This window comes from Bos taurus, chromosome 16 (genome assembly GCF_002263795.3).
Source record: "Bos taurus isolate L1 Dominette 01449 registration number 42190680 breed Hereford chromosome 16, ARS-UCD2.0, whole genome shotgun sequence".
Classification (NCBI taxonomy): Eukaryota; Metazoa; Chordata; class Mammalia; order Artiodactyla; family Bovidae; genus Bos; species Bos taurus.
Window position 1 is genome coordinate 27,433,645 of NC_037343.1, and position 12,513 is coordinate 27,446,157.

The 12,513-nt window shown below is 39.8% G+C and overlaps 1 protein-coding gene across 9 annotated transcripts in view; it reads right to left on the reverse strand.

The window, feature by feature from the left end:
* NVL (nuclear VCP like) overlaps window positions 1-12,513 on the reverse strand; it is a 180,067-nt gene that overhangs the window by 111,151 nt on the left and 56,403 nt on the right. For 8 of the 9 annotated variants that reach the window (XM_059875668.1, XM_059875672.1, XM_059875671.1 and 5 more), the window contains 2 exons: window positions 8,476-8,582; window positions 606-682 (listed from right to left, as the gene is read on the reverse strand). In XM_059875668.1, coding sequence (XP_059731651.1) covers window positions 606-682; window positions 8,476-8,582 — 184 coding nt within the window. Of the gene's footprint in view, window positions 1-605; window positions 683-8,475; window positions 8,583-9,487; window positions 9,599-12,513 lie in introns of those variants that run through there. The other variant, XM_059875673.1, reaches the window with a different exon arrangement.

Sequence of the window (12,513 nt, forward strand, 5' to 3'; positions counted from 1 at the left end):
TTCACCACCTCATTAAAAAAAAAAACAAACCCCCAAACGGAGGGAGAGATGTGCCCTGTTAAATGTGAATTTCATTTTCTTCCCTGTGACCCAAAATTGGGAAAGTTACTATAATGAAGTTTTATGATAATGAAGAAAACAACAAAAACTCGTAACAACCATAAACTATGAAAGTAGAAATATCTGACCTCCTGTTTTCATAGATTGTGTGGATATTAATAGGTGTGCTATGAAAAATGCATTCTGAGGCTTGAAAAGCTTGTAGATTATTTTCTTTTAAATGCTGAAGCACCTAGATAATTTGGCAGCTGGTAATGAGATGTCTCCTGCAATATTCTGGAAGGACAGAGAGACAAGCTGTGAAGGGCAGTGATGGTGGTCAGGATGGCTGAACACCAGCAGCTGACACACGAGAGGACTCGCCTATTCCTGAGAACTCCTCAGGGCCTCAAAATGGGTGGTCCTGTCTCTAAGAAGGAGGAAGAGCCAGACCCTAGTGCTTTACAGGACTCCTAACTTAATCCTTTTGCTATCACTCTCCTTCATTTTACACATGAGGAAATGGGACCTCAGAGAGTTAAGTGATCTGAGACCGACATACTTACGTGTAACAATCACAGCGAAGGTCACCAGCAATTGCTTCCAAGTTTACATCTGCGTCCAGTGGGGGTTTTGTACCATTCTAAGTGAGAGAGAAACATCCACTTTAGTCGAGACTTTAAAGACCAGTATTTCCCCACATAATAGGTTCTAAACAGACAGTAACGGCTGCTTGACTGAATGAATGTAACTGACTCCCAGACTAGTGTTACAGATTTTTACAAATTTCAGTTTTGAGAAACAAGGTTAAGAAGCAGATCCCAAACTTGGGAAAGCCAAAGGCAAACAGTTCATGCTGGTGAAGTATGACAAACGTGCAAGCACCACAGCCAAAAACAAAACACCGAGAACGAAACCCACACCCTCAATCTTTCCAAGGTGAAGACTCACATTTCCTTTGCCTGATTCAATATGGCAAATACACAAGCAGTAATTAGTTTTGATGTGTATATGTTGGCTTAGTTTTAGCGTGAGGTTGGCTCGGAAGGGAGAAATAACACTGACCGTGGCCAGGAAAGAACAATCAGCAAACGGCTCTACAACAAAAGCCTAAAGCCCTCTGTGCTCAATGTCTTCTTTTCCAACCCTTTATCTAAAACTTAACCCTCACTCTGATGCCATCTCCCCTCCAGCTCATACCAAGAGATGCTAGCAAGGACAAGTATCAGAACAGTCTCAAAATTTCAACAACACTTAACATGGTACTTTGCATGCATACAGTACATATTTAATAACATTTTTAGTGACTTACACTGCAGAGGCAAATAAAACAGATTTTAGTGACAAAGTTTACGATGTTAGATGGTAGGCTTATATGTGCTTTATTATTCTGATTCATAACTTATATCTACACTGCATACTGTCTTTCCTTTGTAGCAGATATTACATGGACACAGTTTAAGAAGAAATATATATATAGGAAAACAGCAAATAAACATATGTCATTAAGCCTCAAGTGTAAATATTAGCTCAGCAGGTGCTCTCAGCAGAGGGTCAGACGACCCGGCACTTGAGCCATCACCTTCCTCTAGCACATGCTCAGCAGGTGTCCCTGCAGCTGGGCATGTTTAAGAATTTCACAAACTGTACATACGCTAGCTGCTATTATACGATAAAATGCAAATGTTCATCTATCACAGATTCAAGAAAGTTATGTTTCCCATTCAATCCACTCTGACCTGTGAAATAAACATGGGAAAGTAAACTCTCTGGGTGACCTCAGCAGACAATTTTGGTGCTTTTTTCCTTTCTCTCTCCGGTTGTATATAAAACTAGACAGACTAAGTGACCCCTATGGTTCCTTTTAATATCAATGTTTTCAATTTTGTCAGGGGGCAGAGGTGGGCAGGGATTCAAGGAGGCAGGATCTAGGTTCCCAGATGAGGGACTGGCCCCAAGTCCATGGTAGCACCAAGTTCTTACCAAGTTCTTACCACTGGGTCACCAGGGAATCCCCCCAAAAAACCCAAGATCTTATTACCAGATAAATAGAGATAATTTGGTGCTATATTTAAGAGAGAGAGGGGAAGTCTTGTTTAAATAGTGATGATGAACATGTAATAAGGATTTATTATGATGGAGAAAAATGTTTGGACTTTCCAAGCTACGTCTGCAGTGGGAAAGCCTGAGAATACTGCCTTGTTGAGTCCCAGTCCACTGTAGGAGGAGGCACGGGGTGGGATGAGAGGCTTCCTCATTAGGCCTGAGCCCTTATGAGTCTCTTTAATGTTCCTGAGAAACTATCAACCTTACCCTGACTGTCACCCAGTATATGGACGTTCCCTGCGCTGCTAGAGAATTTTACTTCAAACTATCTATTGTCTGTTTTGATCAAAAACTCAATCATAAGAAATCAATTCATGGAGGAATACCTGAGGATACTTCTTTTATATTTCTCAACATCTAAATTCTATTCTTGGGTCAAGCTGGACTTTCACAGAGGCCCACACATCTCCGAATGCATGTCTTTGACCTTTCATCAAGTTGTTTTTAATGAGCCGGTTTTTAGTTATGTCCTCAGCTTACACCAGGACAACCACCAGCTTCAGTACTGAAAAGCTTATATTGTGTTTATTGTGTTATTATTGTGCTATTATTTGACAGGGATATTATCAAAAACATCTATCACATCTGAGTGCTTTCTTTATGACACCCTAGAGGAGAAACTTTTCTCACAACTACATACTGGGAGCAATCGCCAACTTCCTATATTCAGGGCACTCTTTTAAATATTTTGAGAAAGCTCAATATATAAAGGAACACAATAAACAAATGCTTATCTAAGAGCAATATTTTAGAAAAATTAACTCCCAATATATTATCAATTGGAAAAAAATAACAAATTGTCCTTTTTTGGGGGTGTGTGTGGTGTGGTCATGGAGAAGGCACTGGAAAAATCCCATGGATGGAGGAGCCCGGTAGGCTGCAGTCCATGGGGTCGCTAAGAGTCGGATACGACTGAGTGACTTCACTTTGACTTTTCACTTTCATGCACTGGAGAAGGAAATGGCAACCCACTTCAGTGTTCTTGCCTGGAGAATCCCAGGGACGGGGGAGCATGGTGGGCTGCCATCTATGGGGTTGCACAGAGTCAGACACGACTGAAGCGACTTAGCAGCAGTAGCAGCAGTGGTGTGGTCAACATAAGATACTTACAAAAGTTTCAATAACAACATTACTTTCCAGTGTGTAGAAATGTGGGCTAAGGAATCTTGGGATCATTAAAATCTAATTATTCCTAACTGAAATGTGGAAATGTTTCTGACCTTCAGTAAGAAGTAAAATGAAAGGTCAATTCTATTTACTGTCAAGTGGGAGCAATTAGAACAAGTTTAAGTGGAATATTAGTAAGCTTATAAAACCAAATATGTAAATACTATAGAGACTCATTTATTAAAATGATACTTACATGTGTATGAAAATATTTAGAACTTTTTATACTGGTCTTCTTCACTACTGATTTATCACCTCTTGAAAGTGCCAAAGTGCTAGATGCTCAGTCGTGTCCGACCCTGCAACCTCATGGACTCTAAAGTCTACCAGGCTCCTCTGTCCATGGGATTTCCCAAGTACTCTTGAGTGGGTTGCCATTCCCTTCTCCTCCCAACCCAAGGGTCAAATCCAGGTCTCCTGCATTGCAGGCAAATTCCTTTACCATCTGAGCTACCAGGGAAGCCCCTCTTAATAAAACTCTAATGGAAGTCTCAATAATTTCATGACTAGAGAAAGCTGAGTCAAAGCAACTGTTAGAGAAAAATAGTCTCTTAAGAATCTGACTTTTGCGACCCCATGGACTGTACCCCTAGGCTCCTCTGTCCATGGGGTTCTCCAAGCATACTGGAGTGGGTTGCCATCTCCTTCTCCAGGGGATCTTCCCAACCCAGGGAATGAACTTTGGTCTCCTGCATTGCAGGTGACCTGAGCCACCAGAGAAGCTGAAAGAATATTCAAATTCATAGAGACAGAAAGTAGGTGGTTGCCAAGGGGTGGGAGGAGGGTGGAATGGGGAGTTTAATGGGGATAGATTTTTAGGCTGCAAAATGAAGAGTTTTGGAGATGGACTCTTCAACTATGCTTCAATAAAATAAAAAATAAAAAGAAACACACATCTCTGTATCTTGTTGTTGAGAGAGAGTTAGTTTATCAGTAAAATGGAAATAATATTCATGTGAATATTTAAATATTAGAGTTCAAAAAGCAGTTGCAAGGATTAAGCATATTCATATATGCAAAGTACCTAGAACAGTGTTTAATAAATATCACTTATCATTCTATCAGATATTTTTATCTTAGCTCATGAAAACTTAACAGTTATACTTCTAGGTGAGATGTTTTATACGTTTTAGTCTTTGGGAGCACATTTTATAAACACTGAGAATCTTGGGTCTTTCAGTAGGATTTTTATCACCATTTTAAAGATTGCATATTATTATCTCAAAGCACTGGCAGACATCAAATAACCTTTCTGGCTTTCTGAGAAGAGGGTAAGTTTTAATAACACTTATAGGAAAGAAATGGAAATTACGAAAGAAAAAAATTCCACTTGTCCAAGGGGGTTTTTAGTGATAAGCCTCTCATTATCACATGATTACCAGAATCACCAAATACAAAGTATAAAGAAACAGTATGTCATTGCTCACTGTTCTCTTAAGAAACTTAGGCTCCGAGAGATACTGAAAAGTTGCTCTGACCTACACTTTTCAGACCAAGACTAAAGAATTTTATTCTAATCTCCCCATACTATTCCAAGTATTAATTGGAAAAAGAGGAAAGAGTATAAAAACCATCTGGGGACATTAAGTAAAAAGCTAGCAAACTGTGAAATACAATGGCTTACTAAACATTAAAAATGCCAATTTTCCTCACTTTTGGCTGAGTCTTTATAAAGACAACCTGTGGGCAGGAGGTCTGCCTTGTGGACTCTGCCCTGAAGTTAGAGATTCTGCTTCCCCTCCCTCTACCCTGCTTCAGCTTTAGCCATCGACAAAGATGTTTAAACATTTCAGGCCTCTGGAGGGGAAAAGTGAGGTAAGGATGTGAAATGCAGTGCAAGGAGCTCTCCTCAGAGGGCAACAAAATGTGCCTGGCTGCCCAGGCCCGAGCGGGTCCCTTCCTGTGGAATGGGTCTGAGAACACGACACACTTGAAACTGCTACAAAAACAAAGTCGAAGAAAAAGTGGCCCAGAGCCCTCCTTAGCCTTTAGCATAGACAGATGTTGAGAACTGACAATTTAACGGTCTAAACCACAAGCCCACAAAAGTTCCTTTCGAAGCTGTACAGATTTTTATCAGTCTTTTGCTTTTTCTTTTCTTTCAACAGTCACAACTTTGTGCAGGGAAGCTGCCCAAAAAGCCTTTCTAGCTAATTCTAGGCCCTTCCCTTTTAACCTCAACATTTATGTTTTTGTTTGGGAAAAAATTCTCCATACCCCTCCCCCTAATATACAGCTATATGTTCATGATAGAAAAATCTGGAAATACAAAGCCACCAAGACAGAGAAAAGCAGGCCCTGACATCCAGCAAGTGGCCCATGGCATTGCTATGAGTTGACTGGGCTCACAGCTAGGCAGTGGTGCTCTTCTGTTGAACATAAACACTTTTTTTTTTTATAGAACATCAACATCAAACAAGCCCATTCCTGACCAGGATGGATCGACAGAAAAACAAGACTCCTGGATAATCACGTCTGTTGTTTTTCAGTCACTAAGTCATGTCCGACTCTTTGTCCGACTCTAAGCCATGCCAGTAGGTTCGGTGTCTGGTGAAGGCCACTTTCTGGTTCACAGACTTTCTTTTTGCTATAATATCAAACGATGAAAGCAGGGAGGGAGCTTTCTGGGGCCTCACTGTGGTGCTGTTCAGTCACTAAGTCGTGTCCAACTCTTCGCGACCCCATGGACTACAGCACAGCAGGCTCTCTTGTCTTTCATTATCCCCTGGAGTTTGCTCATTCACGTCCACTGAGTCTAGTGATGCTATCCAACCATCTCATCCTCTGCTTCCATCTTTTCCTTTTGCCTTCAATCTTTCCCAGCATCATGGTCTATTCTAGTGAGTCAGTTCTCTGTATCAAGTGGCCAAAGTACTGGAGCTTCAGATTCAGCATCAGTCCTTCCAATGAATATTCAGGGTTGATTTCTTTTAGGATTGACTAGTTTTATCTCTTTGGAGTCCAAGGGACTCTCAAGAGTCTTCTTCAGCACCACAGTTCAAAAGCATCAACTCTTCGGTGCTCAGTCTTCTTTGTGGTCAAACTCTCACATCATACATGATTCCTGGAAAATCATAGCTTTGACTACACAGACCTTTGTCAGCAAAGTGAGGTCTCTGCTTTTTAATATGCTGTCTAGGTTGGTCATAGCTTTTCTTCCAAGGACCAAGTGTCTTTTAATTTCATAGCTGCAGCCACCATCTGCAGTGATTTTAGAGCCCAAGAAAATGAAATCTGTCACAGGTTCTACTTCTTCCCCTTCTATTTGCCATGAAGTAATGGGACCAGAAGCCATGATCTTAGTTTTTTGAATGTTGAGTTTCAAGTCAGCTTTTTTACTCTCTTCTTTTACCTTCATCAAGAAACTCTTTAGTTCCTCTTCATTTTCTGCCATTAGTGATATCATCTTCATTTCTAAGGTTGCTGATATTTCATCTGGTAATCTTGATTCCACTTTATGCTTCATCCAGTCCAGCATTTCGCATTCTGCATATAAGTTAAATAAGCCAGGTGACAATATATAGCCTTGTCGTACTCCTTTTCCAATTCTGAACCAGTCTGTTGTTCCATGTCCAGTTCTAAGTGCTGCTTCTTGACGCACACATAGGTTTCTCAGAAGATGACAGGTAAGGTGGTCTGGTATTCCCATCTCTTTAAGAATTTTCCACAGTTTGTTGTGATCCACACAGTCAAAGGCTTTAGCATAGTCAATGAAGCAGAGTAGATATTCTTCTGGAATTCTCTTGCCTTCTTTATGATCCAACGGATGTTGGCAATTTGATCTCTGGTTCCTTAGCCTTTTCTAAAACCAGCTCGTACATCTGGAATTTCTCAGTTCACATACTGCTGAAGCTTAGTTTGAAGGATTTTGAGCATAACCTTATTAGCTTGTGAAACAAGTGCAACTGTGTGTAGTTTGAACATTCTTTGGCATCGCCCTTCTTTGGGACTGGAATGAAAACTGACCTTTTCCAGTCCTGTGGCCACTGCTGAGTTTTCAAAAACTGCAGACATATTGAGTGTAGCATTTTAACAGCACGTCTTTCATGATCTGAAATAGCTCAGCTGGAATTCCATTACCTCCACTAGCTTTGTTCATAGTAATGCTTCCTCAGGCCCACCTGACTTTACACTCCTGGATGTCTGGCTCTAGGTGAGTGACCACACCATTGTGGTTATCTGGGTCATTAAGACTTTTTAAATATAGTTCTGTGTATTCTTGCCACTTTTACAAGAGAAATGCAAATCAAAACTATGAGGTATCACCTCACACCAGTCAGAATGGCCATCATTAAAGTCTACAATCAATGCTGGAGAGGGTATGAAGACATGTGACCCTCGTGTACCACTGGTGGGAATGTACACTGATAATAGCCACTATGCAGAACAGTATGAGGTTTCTCAAAGCTACCAAATGACCCAGCAACCTTATTACTGGGCATATATCTGGAGAAAACCATAATTCAAGAACACACAAGCACCCCCGTATTCACTGCAGCACTATTTACACAAGCCAGGACACGGAAATGACCTAAATGTCCATCAACAGAGAAACGGATAAAGAAGATGTGGACATACATACAATGGGATATTCCTCAGCCATAAAAAGGAATGAAATTGGGTCATTTGTAGAGAAATGGATGAACCTAAAAACTGCCATACAGAGTGAAGTAAGTCAGAGAAAAACAAATATTGTATATTAATGCATATATGTGGAATCTAGAAAAATGGTAAAGATGATCTTATTTGCAAAGCAAAAGTAGTAGAGAACACATGTATGGGTGCCAAGGAGGAAAGAGGGGTGGTGGGAGGAAATGGGAGACTGGGACTGACATATATGTATACACTAGGTAACATATATGTATAAAATAGGTAACTAAGGAGAACCTATTATATAGCACAGGGAACTCCAGTGCTGTGTTGACCTAAATGGGAAGGAAATCCCCAAAAGAGGGGATATATGTATACATATAGCTGATTCACTTTTCTGTACAGTAGAAACACAACACTGTAAAGCAACTACAATCCAATAAAAATTAATTAAAAAATTATAAATAATAGTTCACCTTCTCCCTTGGGAGATATAGGTTGGGCAATATTTAAACCTATCTATATTTAAAATGTCAGAAATATACACAAAAATATACCATTTCCTTTACTCACTTTTGTGATAGTTTTTAAGATGGCGAGACGATCTGCTGGGGGTGGTAAACCCACAAAGAGTGTTTTGTCCAGGCGGCCTGGGCGCAGGATTGCAGGGTCAATGATATCTAGAGACAAAGGGAGGAAAAGCCTTAAATAAATAAAATAAAATCTTTTACAAAATATAATTAACATGAGAGACAGGAAGAGTACATTTTTAAGAGAAAAAAACTGATAAATTACAGTAGTTTTAGAAATAAAAGATTCTCCTTGTCCTTAAAAAAGTGAAGTCTATCTATCCACCTCCTGCCCCAAACCTGTTTTCCTTCAGGATTCTCAAACTTATATGATGACCCCTGCCTGTCCCCCAAATACCAGGCAGGTTTCTCCCTTCCTTCTAATTGGTGACACATTCTATCAATTTTATCAAGTCTGCTTCCAATTACCTCGAACCTCAGTCAAGGCCAAATGTAATGTCCCCTTAACTGGTTCTTTTCTAAATTTCCCCTCCCTGGGACCCCTCACAATGCTGCCAGAGTTATCTTCCTAAAATACATATTCAGTTCTCTCAAATCCAGCTCCACCCTGCAGAATGAAGCCTGACACTTTCACCACCACGTGTCTGACAAGCCTAAGGGTTACCTGACTCTACAGGGCAAAGGTTCGTAAACATTGTGGTCTTAGGAAACCACTGCACTTTAAAAATGGAGTACACTTTACTGATGATTCCTTTTTACTGATGATTCCTTTCTACTGATGATTCCACTTTACTGATGATTTCCTCTCTCTCTTGTCCTTCCCTAAATCCCCTTATCCTAGGCAGCCACTGATCCGTTTTATCACGATGGATTAGTTTGCATTTTCTTGAATTTTATGTAAGTGGAATCATACAGCATATACTGTCTGCTTTCTTTTACTCAACATAATTATTTCGAGATTCACCTAAGTTGTCATATGTATCAGTACTTAACTGTTTTTTATTGCTGAGCGGCATTCCATTGTGTGGCTATATCACATTTGTTTTTTAATTCTTCTGTTGACAAACCTTTGGTTCATTTCCAGTTTGGGACTACTATAAACAGAGATGCTGTGGCCACTCAAGTACTAGTCTTTGTATATGCTTTTGTTTCTCTTCAGTAAATACCTGTGTATGGGATGCAAAGCAGTATGGCAGTAACACACTGCAGGTGTACATTTAACTTTTAAAAATCAACAAGCTGCTTTCCATACAAGCTGTACCATCTTACATTGCCAACAGTAATACATTCATATACTCGGTATCCTTGTCAGTTCTTAGTACAGTTAATCTTTTGTTGTTGTTGCATTATGATTTAATCTAATTGTACAAAACCTTGAAATTACAACTCCTCTCCATTTCTAAGTGGAAGGATATGTGTGCCTCCATATTCAATTCTGCAGTTACCTCTGAGTCATAAAGTGCGTTTTACATCATGATGGATCAATGTAGAATTACCACGTAATATCTCAAATTACATAAAATGGAAGCAATTTTTAAAGCTTTGTGGGAAGTTTTCGTACTAATGATAAAAGTTTTTCTTTTTTTAGGGAAACTGAATTATAATGTATCATGTAACTGTATTTTAAAATGTTGGTCACTGAGTATCATGAACTTTGAACTGGTTTCTACTCCTAAAAGTGTACCATCACTAAGGTAAGACAACCAAAGTCTTCCTTCAATTCAAAACCCTCAATTGTGTTTCTTTACAAAATAAGATTTGTGTAATCAACTGCCTTCTATGGGACAAGTACTATGGTAATAGTGGATTAAACTATTACACAATATTTTAGTTCTTTAAGGAAAAAACAGGCTTTCAGGTTAAAACAACAATTTGTAACGAAAACTTTAATCCCAAGAATTCTCACAAAATATATTACAAATGACAGTATGGAAAAAAATTCTTACACAGTATCTCAAAGTTCAGCTCTATAATGTACCCTTAAATTGGAGGCCACAGTTATCTTGAATAGTCTCAAATTTCCAAATAAAGAATGTTACAAAGAGCTATGTATTCATATACATAACTCAGTGAAACTACAAACCAACTTACCTTAACTCAGTGAAACTATGAACCATGCCGTGTAAGGCCACCCGAGACAGATGCGTCATGGTGAAAAATTCTGACAAAACATGGTCCACTGGAGGAGGCATGGCAAACCACTCCAGTATTCTTGCCTTTAGAACCCCATGAACAGTATGAAAAGGCAAAAGACATGACACTGAAAGATGAACTCCCCAGATCGGTAGGTGCTCAATATGCTACTTGGAAAGAGTGGAGAAATACCACCAGAAAGAATGAAGAGACGGAGCCAAAGTGAAAAGAACACCCAACTGTGGATGTGACTGGTGATGGGAGTAAAGTCCAGTGCTGTAAAGAACAACATTAACATTGCACAGGAACCTGGACTGTTAGGTTAGGTCCATGAATCAAGACAAACTGATTCAAACAGGAGATGCAAAGAGTGAATATCAACATTTTAGGAATCAGGGAACTTAAATGGATGGGAATAGGGGAATTTAACTCAGATGACCATTATATCTACTACTGTGGGCAAGAATCCCTTAGAAGAAATGGAGTAGCCATCAGAGTCAACAAGAGTCCAAAATGCAGTACTTGGGTGAAATTTCAAAAACAACAGAATCATCTCTGCTCATTTCCAAGGCAAACCATTCAATATCACAGTAATCCAAGTCTATGCCCCAACCAGTAATGCTTAAGAAGCTGAAACTGAACGGTTCCATGAAGACCTACAAGATCTTCTAGAACTAACACCCTAAAAGATGTCCTTTGCATTATAGGGGACTGGAATGCAAGAATAGGAAGTCATGAGATACTGATGAAGTGAAGTTGCTCAGTCACGTCCAACTCTTTGCAACCCCATGGACTGTAACTTACCAGGCTCCTCCGTCCATGGCATTTTCCAGGCAAGAATACTGCAGTGGGGTGCCACCCAGGGGATCTTCCTGACTCAGGGATTAAGCCCAGGTCTCCTGCATTGCAGGCAAATGCTTTAACCCTCTGAGCCAATAGGGAAGCCCACCACCAGGAAATCACATACAGAACTTCTGACCCAAAGCAAAGGCAAACTAACTTTTTTGAAATTTCTAGGATTCCACACCAAGTGGAAAACCTCTTGTCCAGTGCGAACACCAACGGTGGAACTCTCAAACCTCTCATCTAGATGCCCACATAGTCTTCTCCCATCTAGCCCTGCATCTCAGGGATCTTCCAATTCAACAAAAGCAAAGCTGGGAGGGCTTCTGGCAACCCACATTTTTTGGAGTGGTCCAAAATAGTCTAAAGGTCATTCCAATTCAGCCGTCATCATAGTTTCCAAGATTACCTACATAACTTCACAGTCTAATGGACAGGAATCACAATGCATTTCTAAATCCTGGCTTAGAAATATCGAGGCTCAAATCCGTACACCTTCAGCTGGGTCTTCCTGGTGCCCTCCCGCCTGGCACTCACGTACGCTCTCACAGACTCGGCATCCATGAAAGGCCCTATAATTAGTCTCTTTCATTTTAGTCATCCTAAGATTGGCAGTGATATCTCACTGCAGCTTTAATCTGCATTTCCTTGATGACTAATGACACTGAGCACCTTTTCATCTGTCACCTGTATACTTTCTGTGATGAGGTGTCTGTACAAATCTTTTGCCTATTTTTAATACCTTTTCTTGCTGTTGAGTTTTTAGTTATGTTGTTGAGTTCATGAAATATCCTTTATCAAATAACATGCTTTGCAAAATTTCTCTCAGTCTGTGGTCTTTTTATTCTCTTAGTGGCATCCTTTGAAGACCATTTCAATTAAACCACTTGCTCGAAAGACTGCACTTTTGGTATCACATCTATGAAATCTTTTGCTTGATCCAAGGTAGAAAAAATTTTACCCTATGTTTTCTTCTAGCAGTCTTGTAGCTTTGGATTTTCATTGGTCTTTGATCATTTGAGTTCATTTTTACACATCATAAAAGGTATGGATCAAAGTTTACTCTTCTTGCATATGGATATTCAATTGTCCCATCACTGCTGAA